Here is a 19,414-nt window from a genome sequence, read left to right on the forward strand (position 1 = left end):
CCAAAGGACAAGTGGGGATCAAAATCCAGCTGTGCTGTGCTTGCCAAGTGTGCATTTTGTTTCATTTGCACAAAGGGGACATATGGGCTGACAGTGGCCCTGAGTGGGGCATGGCTGTCCCCTCCCTACCCCCCAGCTTATCTTTCCCACTCATACTGTACTTGTCCTAGAGGGAAATGATGCTCTAGCTAGGTCCTCTCCCAAAATTCAGCTTATGTGTCTTTTAACAAGGGCCCCCACTCATTTTTCTCTAAAAGGATGTCTTTCTCATGGCAACAGGGTTGAGGGAGGTGACTCAGTTGGGGAATGCCTGAAGGGGAGACTGAGGGAAGGAGCCTTCTGGGAGGCCCTAGTAGTGTTCCCATCATCCTACTGTAGGATGTAAGTAGGACTAAGCTCCACAAGTAGGATGGCTATTACCTCCATTTTACCAATGAGGAAACTGAGGCTCAGAGAGGTGAAGTGACTTGCCCAAGGTCACACAGTTGCAGAGCCCGGTTTTGGATCCAGGTGCCTGATAGGTACAATGCCCTGCTTACCCATTCCTGGGCCTGACCCTCCCAGGTCCAAGAGGAAGGTAGAGGGAATGCCTCCTCCCCATTCGTGCTCCCCCTTCCTGTCGGGCACCTGTGCTCTCCACCAGGGGGTACTCGGCAGTGTCTGTGGAGGTCACGACCTTGACCACCTCCTCCTGCGGTGTGTCCTTGGCCAGCGTGGTGATGGTACAGTTCATGAAGTGCTCCACAATTACATGGTGAGAGCTGGGGCAGAGGGATGCTCCCATCAGGTCCTGGGGTGGGGGGTTATCCAGACCCCTGGACAAGCTGGGGCAAGCTGGGAGGAGTTTTGCCGGTTCTTCAGCGTGGGCAGGGTCTAAGAGATTCCTGAGATGAACAGCTCCTAGCACCCCAAGGTAGGGAGGGAGGAACCTGGGGACCAGCTGGCCTATGCCCTCTGGACCCCTATCTCCCCCCAGACCAGCTCTACTTTGACCTGTTTTATTCAGAAGCCGTCGCTGGAGAATTTCATTTGAAGAAAAGTTTTATGGCATAAAGGGAAAAAAGAGCTTTAAAGTTTGAAAATCACGGGAGTAACCACCCCCATTTAACAGATGGGGAAACTGAGTCTGGAGAAGGGGGCAACTTGCACATGTTTGGAGCTGGGCCTTGGACCCAGGGCTCTCAGAGCCTCTTAGTCCTGCTTCTCTGGGGACAGAGGCTGCTTGGCCCTGTCTGGTTGAGTCAGGACCTCAAAGCTCGTTTCCATTGCAGTATTCCAGTCCCACCTCCAGCTCCCAACGCCCCAGTGAGGACAGCAGAGCAGGAGCAGGGGGAGGGGTGGGGCCTCCCAGAGCTGGCGCTGACTCTCTGTGTGACCTGGAGCAAGACGTGGCACCTGTCTGAGCCCCACTTTCTGACAAATGGGCAATATCTGTCCTACTGTTGTGGAGACCGACTGATGACCAGTAAGACACTGAGGCCAAGGACTCCCCCAAGGTCACACAGGGAGCTGGCGAGAATGGAGACTAGGGAGCAGCCATGTGTCGGCCCCTCCCACGCTCACCCATGTCCAAGGTCAGCCCACCCAGACACCATCACCTCAGTCAGCCAGCCTGAGCAGACACCGCTCACCTGATTTTTCGGCACCGGATCCACGGAAGGTATGGCAGTCTCTTGACAATGATGGTGCCGTCATAGAAGGAAGGCTGGCAGCTCTGGGCGATGGCGTTGGCCGCCAGCACCGCCATCAGCACAGGAAGTGCGTGCACGATCTGGCCAGTCAGCTCGAAGGCCAGCAATGCTGTGGAGATGGTGTGGGTCACAGCCCCTGAGAAAGCCGCAGCCCCTGCAGGGGGCAGAGCCAGGGAGCGGGGCTCAGGCCAGGAGACAGCTTCATGCAAAGGGCAAGGCTGCCGTGACTATGGCCATGGGCTGGGGTGGGAATTGTCCAGAGGCCACACGTTGGCCACTGTTGGAAGTGCCCTATGCCTGGGCTTGGTGAGGGAAAGAGCAGTAAGGAAGAAGGGGCACCAGGGACATGACAGGAGCTAGAAAAAGTAATGGAGCCTAAGGGGAGGGGCTCAGGGAAGGGTGGGGCTCATTGGGAGGCTAATGACCTCCCCATGCCCTGCAGAGCTACTGGCTGATTCTCCAGGTCCAGCCCAGACCCACGATGTTTGCCCGTCCGGTGGGAACCCGGTTTACTCACCTGCCAGGGCATACCCCCCAGGCATGATGGGGTTGGTGACACCTCCAGCCACGATGCCCTCTGGGAAGGCAACAGAGAGGGCCTCCCCTATGAGGCGCCCGATGGCAGCTCCTGGTCGCAGATTTAGGGTGAGGGCAGGGAGCTAGGCTGACCCAGTCCCCACAGCCCTCCATCCCTGGGGATCAACCTCAGTACCATCCTGGGGAGGTGGGTGGACCAGGAGCCATGGCCCTGACCCGATAACCCTGAGTCTATCAGACCCTCAACACCCCAGACTCACCGAAGATAAATATGGGCATGAAGTACCCCGCGGGCATGGGGATCGTGGTGGCCAGAATTATCATCCAGAACTGTGGGTGGTGGGAACCGAGGGGGCAGAGGTTAGAGGCAGCTGGACAAGAGTAGGCAAGGGAGGGACAAGACAGGGGGCAGGGGGGTTTCCCAGGGAGAAGGAGGATGCCCAGGCACATGCCCATCGCCAGTATCTGATGTGAGGGAAGGTGTGCCCAGGGGAAGGATCCCCACCCTGGCAAAGTGCCTACTGTGTGCCTGGCACTGTGCCAGGGACTCTCCTTTCTTCCCTCTCAACCTTCCTTGATGTAAGCACAGTAACTAGCCCGTTTTAAAGACGAGGAAACTGAGGCTCAGAGAGCTGAAGCAACTTGCCCAGGACCACACAGCGGGCAGAGGTCAGGCCAGGGAGTCTGCATGAAGGCCTAGGCCCTGCGCTATGTACATGCTATGGGGAGGTACCCCATCCCACCCAAGGCTGGCCTCAGCTCTGCGCACATCCCTGGGGGCCCCGGGAGCCCACCTTCATAACCAGGAAGAAGGCGAGGGTCCCAAAGATGGTGAACTGCGGGTGGTACCATTCGAACCATAGGTTCTGTGGGTCGGGCTCCGAGGGCCAGGGTGGGGACGAGTTCCGGGTCATCAGCGCCCACGAGTTATTGTCGAACAGTGAGTCCAGATGCTCCCTCATGGACAGCTGGAGAAGGGGGCAGCTTGGAGTTCTGCGTGAGGGCCGGGCAGCAGTCCCTGCCACCCCCCCGACCCCCACTGCCTGACCCTGCCTCAAATCCTCATCTGCCACTTCCTGTTGGGGGGAGACGTTGGGAAGGGCTCTGGCCCTCTTGGAGCTACACAGCCATCCCCTTATAGGCGTTGTGGGGATTGAGATGATGGGCACAAGTTGGACAACGACTGGGCATTCCCCCCTCTGGCCACCCCAGCTCAGCACCCCTTACCCGAGAAGCCATGAAGCGGCCCACGCCAGGGGGGTAGGTGATGGAGGCGAGAACCAAGGCCGCCAGAGCGGAATACAGAGGCTTGCTGTGGGGTGGGGGCGGAGGGCCAGCTCCAGTGCCAGCGTCCTCTTCCCCTCCCCCCACCCCACGGAGCGGGCCGCCACCCTGCTGGCTGACGCTGAGGCAGGGACGGGAGAAAGAGGCACAGGAGCAGGGGACGGGTGGGGGTCAGCCCCACACCGCTCGGCTAAGCAGGGGTCGGGGCTGATAGGAGAGCTTGGGACACAGGCGGGCTGCCCGCCAGGCAGGTGGGACCAGGGCAGGACCGGCCAAGGTGGAGGAGGGCTGATTCTGAAATGCCAACGCCAGGGGGCAGACAAGGTTGGGAAGGAGAGGGGGCTCAGTGAGGGGCCTGGGGCTCCACAGGGAAGTAGGGGTTCAGTGAGGGGGAGGGAGGTTAGTGAGGGAGGGAGGGCTCAAATATTGGGGTTGGGAGCCTAGTAAGTGGGGGAGCAGTTACTATGGGGACCTGGACAGGGGTGTTAGTGAGGGGTGGGGATCTCCATATAAGGCTCAGGAGAGTCTAGGGGCATCACCCTGTGGGGTCCCTGGCCCCCATTCAGAGCCCACCTGGTGGCCAGCAGTTTGGAGAGGACCCGATTGGTCTTGACAAAGCCGAGGAATGTTCGCTGACAGAAGAGGTAAGCACAGCTCAGGATGCCACAGATGGCCCTGCAGGGGGGGGAGGGGAGTCCAGAGCCCCTCGCCGGAACCGAGGGCAGCAGTTCAGGCTGGGGGAGGCCCCCAGTTGGGCTCTTGAGGGGCTAGAGTCATCCACTCACCCCAGCGCCACAAAAAAGAAGATCTCTGGCAGGTCAAAGGGGACGTCTACCCGGAAACTGGTCTTGTAGAGGGAGGTGATGGTCTCTGGGAAAGGAGGGGAGTGGGGATCAGGGACCACACTCCTACCCCAGCCAAACCGAAGGCTCAGAATTAACAGGCAGGAGTGGAGGTGCTGCCACGTCCTGCCCCCAAATACCCTTTCCCTGGCCCTGCCTCCCCCTTCTACCCTCGGGGCTCCCATCCTTCATGCCCAATCCAGGTCAATTCGTTTCCACACTTGTAGAAGGAGGGGAGCGGAGAGGAAGAAGAGAAGAGACAGGAGAAAGGAGGGAGGAGGGAGAGGAAGGGGAGGAGGAGGGAAAAGGGAAGAGAGAGGGGAGAAGGGAGGGGAGGGGGGAGGAGGGAGGAGGGAGGGAAGGCGGGGCAGGGGGCAGGGTCTAGAGCGGGGCTCACCCTGCTCGCTGTTGAAGACAGCCAGGAGGCGGAACATGAAGGCCCCACAGGTGGCAGCGAAGAAGCCCCTCCAGTAATCCCAGACCGAGAAGTGGGAGGACATGACCTCGATGCTGAACAGGACGCCTGGGGGCAACACTGAGCTTCGACAGACACCACCACGCCCATCCCAGCTCCCTGACCACTCCCGTCCTGCTCTCCCACAGCCCGAACAGACAGGGCCACCCCTTCTCTTTGGTCCTGAGCTGAGGGGAGAGGAGGGCAGGGCGGGAGCCCCCTGCCCAGGGAACAGGCTTGTAGGCGCTCCTCTCGGCCATCCCAAACCTTACAACAGCCTTTGGCGTGGGGACGATTACAATCCCCATTTTACAGATGAGGAAATGAGGCTGAGGACTGAACTCACCGGCCCAGGGTCACGCAAGGCGAGCTGAGTTTCAAACCCAAGTCTGTCTAATGTGACCGTGAAGCATCTCGACGCCCACCCCCCACCTCCACCCTGGGGCGGCTCTGCCCTTCCGGTAAGACTGAAGTAACAACCAAGACCAGATTAGCCGCCATCCTCCCTGCGGGTTCCTCCACTGGGCGGAGGAGCGAGCTGGTCAGTCCGCCAGGGGAGGGACTGGGGGTCGGGGGTGGGAGCCCGGGGTGCAGGGGGAGGGCCTCACCGCTGAAGGGCGCTGCGAACACTGTGGCCACGCCCACCGCCGCTGCCGCCACCAGCATTTCGTTTTGCTTGCTCTTGTTCTGGGGGGATCCGGAGTCCCGCGCTGAGAGTCAGCCCCCGCCCTCCCCTCCGTCTCTTTCCTCCAAGGAGGGGGGGCCCATGAGCCCCTTACCTCAGACTCCCCAATGGCCTTGGTGCGCAGGCGGCCCAGGTAGGCAGCGATCATCACAGACAGGTGCACGAAGGGGCCCTGCCAGAGGAGGTGTGCGCACAGGGCACAGGGTCCGCCCCTTGCGGGGAGCCGGGGCCCTTGCTCCTCTCCTTCCTCCCGCTCCGGGCCCAGGGTTGGGGGTAGAGGGAACCTCATCCAGAGACAGCTCGGCCGTCCCACCCACTCCCTATGCCTCCATCTCCCCAGTTCCTTTGTCATACTCTGGGGACCTGGCCTGTCTCCTCCCCAAGACTGAGCACTGCGAAGGCAGGCCCTGGTCTGAGTTCCCCCTGACCTAGCTTCGGTGGGGATGGAGAAAAGGCAGAGGGGGCAGGAGGGCAGGGTGGGACGGGGTGGGGTGCTCTCATGCCCGTCCATACCACTTTGCCCAGGAAGATGGTGCTGCCCGTGGCCAGGGTGCAGGTGAGGCCCACCACCTTGGCCCCGAAGTTCTTGATATCCAGGTAGTCCTCCAAGACCACGCCCGACAGGATGGTCTTCAGCTCCGGAATTCCAGAACCTTGGCAGGGGATGGATGGACGGGGTGGGGGTCGGGAGGAAGAGGAGGGACGATATCTAGATAAATCCTATCGCTTTACCCTGCACAGGGCTTCACATCGTGATCTCATCAGCTCTCCTAAACCCTGTGAGTTAGGATTCCTAAACTCATTTTGCAGATGAGGAAGCTGCGGGTCAGAGAGGGGATGTGAATTGCCTACGTTCTTCCAGCTGGTCCTGCCAGTCAGCTATTGCAGGACGGGGGGAACCTAGGAGAGAATCTCAGGCCACCCAGATGCATCCCTGCAGCTCCCCTGTGCGGCTGGCCTGGAGCTGAAAGCAGAGCTGAGAGGCCTGGAAGAGATGCGCCCCTCCGTGAGCCCCTCCCTGGGGAGCCATGGTGCTGGCTCAGAGGAGCCCTCAGAAAGGGAGCAGAGCCAACAGTGACCCGAGTCAAGCAAGATCTGTCCTTCTGGGGCTTCCCTGGTGGCGCAGTGGTTAAGAATCCGCCTGCCAATGCAAGGGACACGGGTTCGAGCCCTGATCCGGGAAGATCCCACATGCCGCGGAGCAACTAAGCCCATGCGCCACAACTACTGAGCCCACGTGCCACAACTACTGAAGCCTGCGTGCCTAGAGCCCGTGCTCCGCAACAAGAGAAGCCACGACAATGAGAAGCCCGAGCACCGCAACGAAGAGTAGCCCCCGCTCACTGCAACTAGAGAAAGCCCGCACGCAGCAACGAAGACCCAACACAGCCAAAAATAAATAAATAAATTTATTAAAAAAAAAAAGATCTGTCCTTCTCACTGTGTGACTTCAGGCAACTTACACAACTCTTCTGAGCCTGGCTTCTCTGGCTGTGAAGTGGGGTTACTGTTTCCTGCCTCCCCCCATCAGGAGCCCCGAAGGACAGGAAAAGGCTTTGGGCAGTGGGCACTGTGGGGCAAGGCGAACAGGTGAATGAATGGTGGGGCGATGGGCTTACCTCCCGAGAAGGGCGTGATGCTCTGGGAAAAGCCTGAGGAGAAGGAGACCAGGGCCACAGGGTACACGGTCCAGGAGAGATACCGGAGTAGGTGGCTGTCCCCAATCTCCCGGTACAGCCACTTGTGTGCTGGGGACAGCTGGGAGTCAGGGAGCCATCCACGGGCTCTGCAGCCCTCAGGCGCCCACTTGCTGGCCAGGAAATGGAGGCTCAGAGGGCGGTGGCCCAGGACCACCCAGTAAGTGGCAGATCCCCAAGAGGAGGCAAGAGTAGGACCCTGGATCACACCCCAGTGTTGCCACTCCCTAGCTGAGTGACCTTTTGCAAGCCATTCAACATCTCTGAGCCTCTGTTTCCCCATCTGTCAAATGGGCTCTCAGATGAGGTCTGGTGCATGGCAGGTCCTCGTAATGCCACCTGAGCAAGTCTCCCAGAGAAGGTGTGTTAGACACTTCCTGCCCCGTGCCCCCTCTTCCAGGGAGACCTCAGGGTGGAGACAGCCTGCCCAAGCATGGGGAGAGAACGTTCTATGCCTGGTGGTCTAGACAAGTGTTCTCCCCCACAGTTACTGAGCTGAGAGCAAGGAGGGAGGAGAAGGGAGCAGGGGCGGCAGGAAGCGGTGGGCATAGAGCTCAGAGGAGGAAGGACTATTTGGTCTTTCACTCATTGGACAGATGAGGAGACTGAGGCCCAGAGAGGGGCAGGAGCCTGCCCAGGGTCACACAGCAAGTCAAGAGCAAAGCCAGGACCAGACCCAGGCCTCCTCCCCACCCAGAGCCCTCCCCCACCCCCGCTGCACCTGGCGGCCCATCTGGCATCCCGAAAGCGTGCTCTAAAGCCCCGGGTCCAGAGCAGGCGTGCATGCCGGGGAGGGGTTACCTCGGACCACACGGCCGACAGTGAAGCTCATGGTGTAGCTGATCAGGGCCATGAGCACCCCGAGGGTCATCAGGAAGTACCAGTCCTCACCCATGCGGAACAGCTTCTGCTTCAACCACTCGAGGCCACCTGGGGCAGGGGCATCAGGTGGTAGCCCAGGGCCCAGTGAGGGCACGGGGCGGGGGCGGGGGGCAGGGGCTGTGTGGGGCTGGGGCCAGGTGGTCGAATCCAGGGAAGCTGGGAGGGGGCTCTGCCTCACGTGAGAGACAGCAGGATTTGTGCAAGTGAAGGTGGCAGCACGGTGGGCGCCAGGCCTATTGGCCCCGCCAGGAGGGAGCCTTTGACCTACCCGCCCTCCCCACCCCTGCCCCTTCCTGAGGTGCTTATGGAAGAATGACAGAGGGGGCAGGGTGTGGAGGGAGAGCTGGAAACTACACTTTCTCCAGCATCTCTGCAGGGGACATAGCTTAGAGGACACGAGAGTCTAGAGAGACTGCTCTGTTGTCCGAGGACCGGTGGGGCTGTCCTGGTGTCAGTCCAGAGAGCACCCACTGGGCCCCTAGCAAGGTCCCCGGCGGAGTGATCAGGCCTGGGGGCTGCGTTCCCAAAAGGCAGAGAGCAGACCTCTAGCACATCTGTCCCACAGACTGGCAGACAGATCCCCACCCTCGCTGCCGCGCAGGATGGGGGCAGCTCTTGGGCTCCAAGGTGGGTGGGGAGGCGGACCCGGGGAGGGTGATGTCCCGAGGGGTTTTCGACAGGGAGCAGAAGGGAACCTAGCTGTCACCTCGGATGCCTCGGCGGATGCGGGGACACGGGCCCCATAGCTCCTGAAGTGTCACAGGATTCCCCGAGGAGCCCTCACGAAGCCCTACCAGCTCCTCCATCAGGCCCCTGAGGGAGTGGACAGGCAGACGGACCCTTGGTGAGCTGCTGCAACGCCCTTACCCAGCCACTGGGCCCTTCCAATATCTACTTCCCAGATAGAAGGGAAAGGTGGCATTTTCAGGAGGGGACGTGGGTCTGGTGTGCCTTCATTCCTGAGGGGGTGACCCCGAGGGTGCGAGTATGTGTGTTAATGTTTAGGATGAGGGCAGTGGTTCCTAGCTGTCCCCTACATGTCCAGCAGCAGGTTGATCAAGGCCGCACCCCAGGCTCAGAGCCCCCTTCCCCATCCTGTGGCTGCCACTCCTACCCTCCCTGGACGCTTGTCTGCTCCCACTGCTCAGAGCAGTCTCCTTGCCCAGGGGAGTCACTGTCTCACTGTGGGGTCCCCATGGACCACTCTGACTCCCCATGCCCATCCCTGAGCCTCCAACCCCTCGGCTCAGGCCAGAGTCAGGAAAACCCCAGGCCCAGAAGGAGAAGCCGTGAGGGTCCAAAGGAGGTGCTGGCTCCCTGCCCCCCAGCTTCCTGCTCCTGCCCTGCCTGCCCTGGTCCTGGCAGGTTCCATCCAAGTCCCTGCCCCAGCTCTGCACCCGGCGGCCCCTCACCTTTGTCAGTCCGCTCTGCTGTGGCCCCAGCCAGCCCTCCTCTGACAGAGACTCCTTTGCTTGCAGCTCAGGTGCACCTGGACAGGTGTGTGTTCCACCAATCAACATCCTGGCCCCCCCTCCTCCCCGCCCCACCCCGCCGGGGTTTACCCTGGCCATTAAGAATGTCCTTGACAAACCAACTGGAACTGCCCCGGCCAGCTGAGTGGTGCAGGCCAGAGCAGCCAGGAGGGACGAGGGGCAGGGGCTCCCCAACCTACCAGAGCCACACAGAGGCGGGTGGCACCCAACCCAGCTACCGGCTGGGGTACACAGGGCCTGGGAGGGGGAAGCTCATGACACAGCAGGATGGTGAGGGGTCATCTGCAGGGGCTGAAGGTCAGGGCTCTGGGTTCTCAGAGCTGGGCATGGGAGGGGTTTGCAAGAGCAGAGAAGGAAGAGGAGAAGGACCCATAGGGGAGGGGTGCTATCATTACTGCACCTTTGCTATATGCCAGGCACTGTGCTCAACCCTCCTCCAAATCAGTGAGTGCTCAGAGAAACCCAGCGGGGTGGGCAGTGTTAGGCCATTTTAAAGAAATGGAGTTTCAGAACTTCCCTGGTGGTCCAGTGGGTAAGACTCCACGCTCCCAGTGCAGGGGGCCAGGGTTTGCTCCCTGGTCACGGAACTAGATCCCGCATGCATGCCACAACTAAGAAGTCCGCACATTGCAACTAAAGATCCCGCGTGCCACAACCAAGATTCTGAGTGCCACAACTAAGACACGGCCCGGCCAAAATAAAGGAATAAGTAATAAATAAATAAATAAATATTTAAATAGAGAAACGGAGCTTCGGAGAATTGAGGCTGCTTGCTTGCCCAGGGTCACAGAGGCTGAGGCACAAAGTCAAAAGTTCCATCCAGGTTTGCCTGACTCCAAAGGCTTCACACCTCTCCGAGGTCCTGCCTTGAAGACCTGCCTTGCTCAGAGCTGGGGAGGGGGCCGACGAGCTGGAGCGGGGGAAGGGAATTGGGCTAGATCCTCATGTCCAGACCCTCCAGTCTGAGAAGACTGCCTCAAACCACAGCACCCAAGGGGCAGTGGCTCTGCTTGGGGCTTCTACATAAATGCCACAGACCCTGTCCCACCCGAACGGAATGTAGGAACATGCACACTAGGTCTGGAACCCAGTTCATCCTCCCAGCACCCTTGCGGGTCAGGCACAGTATCACCATTTTGCAGATAATAATGGAGGATCAGAGAGGTGCAGTCACTCATCTAAGGTCACAAAGCAGAGGCTGAACCCAGACTTCGATTCTGTGGCTCTCCCTCTTCCCAGAGCTCCTCCAGCACCTGTGGCTTAAGCCTTCAGGGCAAGGGTTTGGGCACAAAGCAGAGGATTTGTGCCTGATACCACTTTTAGAAGATTTGGGCAAGAGATCTGGGACAACACCTGCTCCCCCGCTCCCCGCTCTTCCAGACAAAGCCCCCTTTCTGAAAATCATGATGGCCCTTCAATGACTTGTTAAAATCCTGAGGCCCTGAGCCACCCTCTGCCCCTAGATGTCAGCCAAGTTACTCCCAACTGGGAGCCCTCTGCCCCTAGATGTCAGCCAAGTTACTCCCAACTGGGAGCACGTGTGTGTTGTGAGCGGTGGGCTGTGGGCTTGCTGCTCTGCATGGACCCGGGACCACCGTTGCCTCGGCTGCCCCAACCTGTGTACAGTAACAGAATAATTGGCCGCCCTGTTGACATCCCAAACCCATCTCTGGTCTCGGGCAGCTGCTCGCTCCAACTCATAGCCGGCATCGGCCAGCCAGCCAGCACCGCACGTCCACACCCTCACCTCCGGCCCTGTGAGCATCAGGAAACTGGGAAGAGGGAAGCAAAGGGACATGGTGCTGGTGGCAAGTCCCTCCCAAAGCCATTTCCCCCTCATGCCAGCCCCCAGCTTCTCCCTCTCCCGCATCAAGCAGCGAAGGGTGAGAGCTTGATGCCCGAGCAGCTCTCCCACCCCTAATGGGTCCTTCACCACTCGGAGCCTCAGTTTCCACTTCTGTCCAATGAGGGGAGCCTGAGAGCCATGGCGGCAGGGCCCTATCTCTGCCTCGTTCATCACGAGTCCCCCAGAGCCTCAACGGTGCCCGGCACACAGCAGGTGTTCAGCAGATACCTGCTGAGTGATGAGTGGTTTCCGAACACTGGCCTGTGGGCTGGCTGAGTGGGGACCTGATGGGAGCCGATTCCTGGTCCCTTCCCTAGACCCCAGATCAGAATCTTGGGGTACATGAGAAGAGTCTGTGTTTGTTGAAAGTCCCTCCAAGTGATTGGGGTGTGCTGGCAGGTATGGGATTCAAGGCATTGGATCATCTCTGAAGCTCCTTCTGTCCCTGGGATCTGAAAGGAGAGACATGTACAGAGACAGGGGAACGGCCTTGATGACTTTTCAGGGTCCCTCCCGGCCATTGAAGTCAGTGGATCCAGTGCATGTGTGGGTGATGCCTTAGGGACGGGGTAAGCGGGGGCGGGAATGGTGGGCGGGGGTGGGTAATGAGGTCTGCCGTCCAGGAGCAGTGACTCAGGCCCACAGCACCGTGACCTTGTGTCTGCATTTAGCCACTGGCTCCTGTTTCCCTGGCGGGTGGCAGGCTTCTTGGTCCCCCACCCCCACCCCACCCTCTTTCCACCTCACCTCAGTGCTGGTAACTTCCTGGCAGCCCTACTGGAACCCCGTCGGCCAGGATGGGTGACACAAGCCAGGCAGGAATCTCCACTAGACAGACCGACAGACCCCTTTGGCTCCAGCCACCACCCTGACCCCACTTCACAGACTACCAGCACCAGTGGTTACCCGTGTTGATGGACCCCCCCGCCCACCGCCGCAGGGAGGAAGTGTTGTGGGAGCCAGAGAAAAGAGAAACAGTCCCTACCTTCAGGAGCCCCCAATCTAACGGGGAGACAGGCGAACCCCTAACCCAGGGAACTGCCAGTCTGATAGGGGAGAGAGGACCCAGGAGGACCATGTCACACTCAGGTGCTGGGGTAGGCAAAGCCAGTTGGTACAGCGGGCATCTGGGCAGGCCCCCCTGTGTGGGCTGCAGCAATCAGAGAGGGCTCCATGGAGGAGGAGGAACCGGAGCTGATCTGGGAAGGAAGGGCAGGATTTGGAGGGGGGAGCAGAGGCCCCACACTGCAACTTGGGCAGCAGAGGACCCCCGGCCTCCCAGAACGGCCTTCCCTGCTTCATGCCCTGGTCCCGCATGATCTGTGCATGGGCAGAGGTGCTTCTCAGGGGCGTTCGGGACCAGATTGTCTCCATACACGAATGTTCAGGCCACCCTGGCCTCCTGGAGGGTTTGGATCAGATAAGACAGGGTTCAAATCCCAGCTCTGCCACTTGTTCGTGTGCAAGCCCCAGGCTCTCTGTGAGGCTCTGTTTCTCTATCTATAAAATGGGAATACCATCTCCTTCCTGAGCCGTGCGGGGATCAAATGAGGCCATGCTGGAGAGCTCACGGCCAGGAGCCGGTGCCCAGCAGGCACCTCAGAAGTCAGAGCTAGAATGATTGTCTTGCGGAACTCTCCTTTACCTCTGACTAAGACCCTGCCCGCTGCCACCCCCAGCATCTCCTCTGAGCTGGAGGTCAAGCAGACATTTCCTGGGAACATAACCTTCTATATTGTTAAGGACCATTACTAAATTATCTGCTCTCCTCCCCTGAGTCCAGGCCCAAGCCCCAGCCCGGCCTCAGCTTTCTCCTCTTGGGTCCCGAACTGTTCCAGAGTTGGGAGGTGGGGGGTGGGGAGGGAGGTAAGCATGAAATCTGGGTCCCCGTGGGAGCTGGCAGGGGAACAGCTGCACATTCTATAACCCCCCCCGGGGCTGTCTCAGTCCTTCCTAAGAGATGGCTGTGAACATTATCTGCCCTGAGGGAGGGAACCCCTCGCCTCACACAGGGGTCCAGCAGGTGGGGGTCCTCCATGCACCCCTGACCTCCTGACCTTGCATCTCCCACTCTCCCCAGAGCCAGGGGCTTGGGCCTTTCTGCCCTGATCACCCACACCTAGATCCCTCTCCCCAAGGGCTGGAACTCTGGGGGAGAGGGGATGGAGAGAGAGAAAACCCTGTCCTCAAGGAGCTTGCAATCTGGTGGGGGAGACACAGAAACACGGAACACACACAAGGTCCTGAGGTGGGCCCAGGGGTCTGAGTGGTGAGGGGACAGCATGGGTCCCCACCTCGTTGCCGTGGGAGGCTCCAGGGCTGGAGTTATCGGCCTGGAATGCCGGGCAGTGAGCTCAGCCTCCTGGGCCTGCCTGTGTTGGACTGTCAGCAGGGCCGTCTCACTGGAGAAGATTTCCAGCCCCTCTGGGCCACCGAGAGGACTAAATTTAGCTGGTAGACAAGGGGCTGGCCCCGCGCCCAGGGACGGTCGGGCCTTATAAAGCGGCGGCCGCCGGGGCCCGGCACGCTCCCTCCGAGCCTGCTGCCCACGCGCCCTCCTGTCCACCCTGCCCACTGGCCAGGGCCCGGCCGCCCGCCCGTGGATGAGCCACAGGACCTCCTCCACCTTCAGAGCGGAGAGAAGCTTCCATTCTTCCTCCTCCTCCTCCTCAGCCTCCCACACCCTGCCCGCCCAGGAGCCGCCCATGGAGAAGGCGTTGAGCATGTTCTCCGAGGATTTCGGCAGCTTCATGCGGCCCCACTCGGAGCCCCTGGCCTTCCCAGGCAAGTCCTCCGTGGGGAGGGGAGGCGCCCAGGGAGGGGACACCTGCTCCAGCGCACCCCCCGCCGTGGCTGCAGCTGCTGAGCTGCTGGGAGCAGGTGCCGTACAGCTGCAGCCGCGGGTGGCCACCGGGACAGATGCGGCCACAGAGACAGATGTGGCCGTGAGAACAGGCAGGCCTTCAAGAAACAGCTCTGGCCTGGGGCTCAGCTACACGCACCCCTACTCCAGGCCTGGGGTGGGTCACTACAGACATATACACACACCACACCACCTGTGCTGGGTAAGGCCCCACCCCCCAGGCGGAAAAGGTGTGCTGCAAGAGGGTGGGTGGCAGGGAGGGTGGCAGCTACGGCTGAGGGGGAGCTCAGGCCCAGGCGGCCAGCCCCTTCCCTCCGGAGGGGGAGCCGGAGACCTGGGCTCTGAGTGCCAGCCCGCCCGCTGCTCTGCTTACGGCAGCCCTCCCCACAGCCCGTCCCGGGGGGCAGGGCAACATCAAGACCCTGGGAGATGCCTATGAGTTTGCTGTGGACGTGAGCGACTTCTCACCTGAAGACATCATCGTCACCACCTCCAACAACAACATCGAGGTGCGAGCTGAGAAGGTGAGCCCGCTCCCTGCCCCCAGACCCTGGGCCCCACACCTGTACCCTCTGCCCCGTGTCCCCACTCATCCCGGGACCCCGCACCCTGCCCAGTACCCCCCAACCCCCAGGACAAACTAGAGGCCTCGCTCCTGTAGCTGGTGGGCCACGGGACCCCCGTTACTGCCTCTCTCTGCACCAGGCTCCCAGATGCTTTCTTCCGGAGTCCAGGGCAGCTGAGGAAGCCACAGGGGATGGGGGAGGGGGGGAGGGATGCTGCAGGAGGTGAGAAGGGAGATGAGAGGAGGGAGATCGTGGCTGAGGCAGGATAGCCCTTCCTGTGGGCATCTGGAGAAGTGGGGGGCTCGCTGGACCCTCACCTCTGGACCCCTGAATTAGGCCCAAGGTTGCAGAGGCCCTGCACTTCAGGGTCACACACCCCCCAAACCCCACACTCCCTCCACCCACAGGTCTCAGGGTCACTTGGTCACTAGGGTCTCTGAGTCCCAGCTCCCAGGAGGCCTGCACCCTGGAGGAGGGTGTGGCCCTGGCTGCACAGGGATGCTGCCCCCAGCGGGCCAGAGCCACTGCTGCTCCTTAGGGAAGAGGCTCGGCCCAAGGCTGCCTCTGGATCCCCCTGGGCCTGGCTTTCTCCCCTGAGCACAGGAGGCTGGATGCCCGAGGGGCGCCTCTCAGGGAAGCCAAGGACTGGGCGCACCAGGACCAGCGGGCAGCACGTGCCAGCCCTGCCACCCTCACCAGTGACTCAGCCGCCCCAGGCTCCTCTGGACACTATGTGCTGGCTGAGTCATGCAGGAGGGGCCGCCGGCCGAGCCCTGACGGTAGACACCGTGTATCCGGGTATCCAAGAGGGCTCAGCTCTGCTCTGTGCCACCTCCTTGCTGCTCAGGAGCCCCAGATTCTGCCACTGAGTCTCCTCCCCATCTGAGCTCCCCCACCAAGCCCTTGCCTCTCCCCCAGGACCACTGGAGCTCCTCTAAGCACCTCGGCACCTGTCCGTGCTCAGCACTGGCCAGCCCCTAGACCGGGCCTCTGCACCTGAGAGCAGAACCCCTCGGCACAGGGGGCCCGGCTGGGGTTAGACTGGGGAGCAGGGGCTGTGGCTTGACGTGAGCAGGACAAGGGTGGGGGGCAGCCTGCCCTGACCCACTACCCCTTCCCCAGCTGGCAGCTGACGGCACGGTCATGAACACCTTTGCTCACAAGTGCCAACTGCCGGAGGACGTGGACCCCACGTCGGTGACCTCGGCCCTGAGGGAGGATGGCAGCCTCACCATCCGGGCTCGGCGCCAACCACACACGGAGCACGTCCAGCAGATCTTCCGGACCGAGATAAAAATCTGAGGGCCTCCCACTCCCTTCCCCCAGCTCCCCCATCTTCTCCCCCACTGGCCGGCCAGAGTGGCTCTCCTGACCCCCTCATGACAGCTTCCGGGACATCTCAGCCCAGGTTCAGGCCCTGACACCTCAACCCCAGACCCCAGGTGGGTCATCCCCTCCAAATGTGGCCTTCTGCTCTACCCAGGGCAGGCCAGGGACCCCCTTGCTTCACCCGTGGCGCCCAGATTCCAGATATGGCCTCGTTCACTTAATCCAGAATAAAGGGATTGGGATGGAGAACAGGAGATCCCGAAGAAGCCAGTTTGGGGAAGGGGGATTGGGACAGGCAGGATCTCTGGGCAAATCATCTGCAGGACAGACAGACAAATTCTGATCTATGGAGTCTCTGCAGGGCAGGGGCGGGGGGACCTGGGCACCTGGGACCCCCTTGGCTAAGGGGAGCGGGAGAGGCAGAGGGAGATCACAGGCAGAGGTGCCCAGCTAAAGTGAACTGCCCGGGCACAGGGAGGCCAGAGACAGCCATGATGGTCCGCTTCCCCTATGCTGCCCTCCAAGCCCCGAACCAGCTGCCAGGCTGTCTGCCCACAAGGTGCCCCAGCCAGCCAGCTGTGCCAGCGCAGGGCCACATTGTGTCTGTATATAGATGGGGTTTTTCCAATACAGCTGGTTCGTGATAAACTGTGTGAACCGTCTGTTACCTGCTCATATGCCCCCAGGTAAGCCTGGGCCAAGGGGTGGGGCTGATCCTTCTGCCTCCCACCCAGAGACCTGGGCTCCCGGGGCTGCCTCCACTGCAGACAGCTTACCCCGCAGAGGAAGCATGCATGGGGCTTGGGGTCCTCAAGGTAGGACCCCAGCTTCCTGCCAACCTTCCCCTGTGGCCATTCACCTCCCCCATCCTGTCCTCTATAATCCGCGAAGCTATAGGCTTGGTGTGTGTATACCACACACACACACACACAAACACACACACACAAACAGGCGTGCACACATGCACGTGCACACGTGCACACTTATCTTTGTCCTTCAAATACTGAACATTACCACTGGTTAAAGCCAAATTCGGAACGTTCTAAAATCAGATTTGCAATCTCCATTCTTCTCAATGGGGACAGAGTCTGAACAGTTGAGCGCCCAGCTTAACCTCTGATGGCTGGATTTGAACCCACAATGTCAGAAGCTGCTCTCAAACCGCCCTCCCAGCCCTCCGTGCAATGGGGGGTAGTTCTCCTTATTCTGCCTCTCAGCCTGTGCACCCTGTGCCCACAGTTTCCTGCTAGAGAATGTCCTAATCACAGGAAGAGTCCCCACCCCAGTTCCCTCCCAGTCCCCAGTCCAGGGCGAGGACCTCCCGCCTGCCTTCATTCTGGGGAGCCCCAACTGCCCCCCGTGACCCTGGCTCAGTCTCCCACATACAGAAGCAGGGGTGATGGGTAAGGGTGGTTCCCAGTTAGTCGGGGCCCCCGGAGCAAGTGGCAAGGCCAGCCTCGGCCCTCTGCACTTCTTTGGTCAGTGTTCTGTAAGGTGCCCTCTCACCCCTGCCATTCTGGGGCCCTTAGGAAATGACTCGGGGTGGGGGGCGCAGAGGAGGGTTCTGGCATTGTACCCTGCACACACAATAAACAACAGAATCATGGACTTCTGGAGAACACCCGCCTGAAGTTCTCAAACTTGGGATGGGGCTGGAGGCAGCAGAGTGCGAAGGCCGGGGATGAACAGACATACCTTTCTTGAGATTTGGGGGCAGGGGTGGTAGTTCAAGCAAAGTTCAAGACCTCACAGAAATGTGGGTGTCCTTCGGCCCCCTCCTTTGGCTCCCAGGCCCACCAGGGCAATAATCTGGGAATTATTTCTCTGAAAAACCTTGCATCGCCTTCTCTTCCAACTGCCAACCCCTGCTACTACCTGCCAGGCACTGTCCCAGGCACAGGGACACCAAAGTTGGACCAGCTGCACGGGGTTGCTCTTGAAGCCTATCTCGTACCAGATGGGTTCTGACGACCAGAGAGGCCGAGTGACTAGCCTAGAGTCACACAGCCCCAGGGGCACAGCCCGGCTGAAACCTGGCTGGGAAGCTGACTGGTTCAGGGAGTCTGAGTACCCTTTGGAGGGACTCACACACACACCCCCAGGTGCTACTGAAATCGGAGTTCCTCCGCGGAGCTCCTCCGCGCAGCTCTGTGCAGACGGGAGGAGGGGAGGGAAGCGGGGGCGCGGTATTTCCAGCCTCCGTGACTCACTGATTCCACTGGGCTATTTGCAGCCCGACACTCATCGGCGAGGAGTTGCGGGGAGGAGCCGGACCAGCTTTCCCCCCCCTCGACCCCCACTTGGGGTCAGGCTCACCTTGGCGTCCCGACCCCAGTGGCGTCCCTCCCTGGGCCGGGCTGGCAGGAAGCTGGGCTGGGAAAGGGGGCATTTCCTTAAGTCACCAGTGGGGCCGAATACTCCCCACCCCGCAGACCCCAGCAGCCCCCTCCCCAGATCCCGGTTTTAGAGGATGAGGGCTGCGCCGCGGACAGAGCGGCGCTGGGGACTAGGCACGTGTAGAGTGAAGGTGCCCTCCTGCCAAGGTGACCCTGCGAAAGAGGAGGGCGGGGACGTGGGGACTGCAGGCTTTCTTTCGCTGGCTCCGCCCCCTCGCGCCTGGGCTGGCCGCCACGCTTTGTCTCCACTGGCCCCCCACACTTTCTAGGCTAAATATAGGCCTGGCTGCGGGCCCTGGGCCCCGCCCCCGCCCCGTGAAGAATGATTATAGCAGCCCCATCCATTGAGCACCTAGTGTGTGCCAAACACATGCTCATCCCCACAACAATCACAAACGCAAGGTAGGTACCAAGGAGGACGGGAGGTTCAGAGAGGTCAAGCAACTGGCCCAAGGTCACCCAGCTTAGAAGTGGTATGGCTGGGATTTGAATCATTGTCTGTGACTCTAGAAGGTCCTCTGCTGGGTCACTCCAGATCAGTCCCCCACCACCAAAGGGCCGAGGCAGCTCCCCTGCTCCCTTCCTGTATAGGGAAGGGGAACTCCTACATCTTAGAGCTTTTGGAGTGGGGGTGGGCAGGAGGCCGAGGCGGTTGAAAAGATGCGGCCTTCTAGGGCTAGAGACCTGCAAGAAGGTCCAGGTCAGGTGGTGCCAGAGGGGTGTGGAGGACTTAGGAGTTTCCATCACTTTCAAAGTCCTAGCCCAGGCCAAAAGCCTCCTCCTCCAGAAAGCCCTCCAGAGCTACCAGCTCGGAGTCACAGACAGAGCCCAAAGAACCCTAGGTCCAAA

General features: G+C 60.6%; 2 protein-coding genes across 2 annotated transcripts in view; one reads left to right on the forward strand and one right to left on the reverse strand.

Annotated features, from left to right (window-relative positions):
* Positions 1-8,878, reverse strand: part of CLCNKA (chloride voltage-gated channel Ka) — a 12,022-nt gene extending 3,144 nt beyond the window's left edge. The window contains exons 1-15 of the mRNA XM_049697499.1: positions 8,779-8,878; positions 7,992-8,120; positions 7,113-7,241; positions 6,007-6,146; positions 5,588-5,665; positions 5,417-5,495; positions 4,752-4,877; positions 4,298-4,382; positions 4,086-4,187; positions 3,456-3,540; positions 3,023-3,196; positions 2,489-2,558; positions 2,209-2,319; positions 1,632-1,845; positions 628-761 (exon numbers count right to left, since the gene is read on the reverse strand). Of these exons, the coding sequence (XP_049553456.1) occupies positions 628-761; positions 1,632-1,845; positions 2,209-2,319; positions 2,489-2,558; positions 3,023-3,196; positions 3,456-3,540; positions 4,086-4,187; positions 4,298-4,382; positions 4,752-4,877; positions 5,417-5,495; positions 5,588-5,665; positions 6,007-6,146; positions 7,113-7,241; positions 7,992-8,120; positions 8,779-8,878 (1,756 nt within the window). The remainder of the gene's footprint in view (positions 1-627; positions 762-1,631; positions 1,846-2,208; positions 2,320-2,488; positions 2,559-3,022; positions 3,197-3,455; positions 3,541-4,085; positions 4,188-4,297; positions 4,383-4,751; positions 4,878-5,416; positions 5,496-5,587; positions 5,666-6,006; positions 6,147-7,112; positions 7,242-7,991; positions 8,121-8,778) is intronic.
* A 5,038-nt stretch (positions 8,879-13,916) lies between these two features.
* Positions 13,917-17,777, forward strand: HSPB7 (heat shock protein family B (small) member 7). The gene is made up of 3 exons (XM_012534005.3): positions 13,917-14,195; positions 14,665-14,798; positions 15,963-17,777. The coding sequence occupies exons 1-3, from the start codon at positions 14,015-14,017 to the stop codon at positions 16,140-16,142; spliced, it is 495 nt and encodes a 164-aa protein (XP_012389459.1). The 5' UTR covers positions 13,917-14,014; the 3' UTR covers positions 16,143-17,777.
* Positions 17,778-19,414: the final 1,637 nt, after the last annotated feature.

This window comes from Orcinus orca, chromosome 1 (genome assembly GCF_937001465.1).
Source record: "Orcinus orca chromosome 1, mOrcOrc1.1, whole genome shotgun sequence".
NCBI lineage: Eukaryota > Metazoa > Chordata > Mammalia > Artiodactyla > Delphinidae > Orcinus > Orcinus orca.

Excerpts from the sequence above, each read along its gene's own strand:
- HSPB7 (XM_012534005.3), top strand. The coding sequence starts at position 14,015 with ATGAGCCACAGGACCTCCTCCACCTTCAGAGCGGAGAGAAGCTTCCAT. Across the intron at positions 14,196-14,664 it reads GGAGCCCCTGGCCTTCCCAG|CCCGTCCCGGGGGGCAGGGC; the intron begins GCAAGTCCTCCG and ends CCCTCCCCACAG. Across the intron at positions 14,799-15,962 it reads TCGAGGTGCGAGCTGAGAAG|CTGGCAGCTGACGGCACGGT; the intron begins GTGAGCCCGCTC and ends CCCCTTCCCCAG.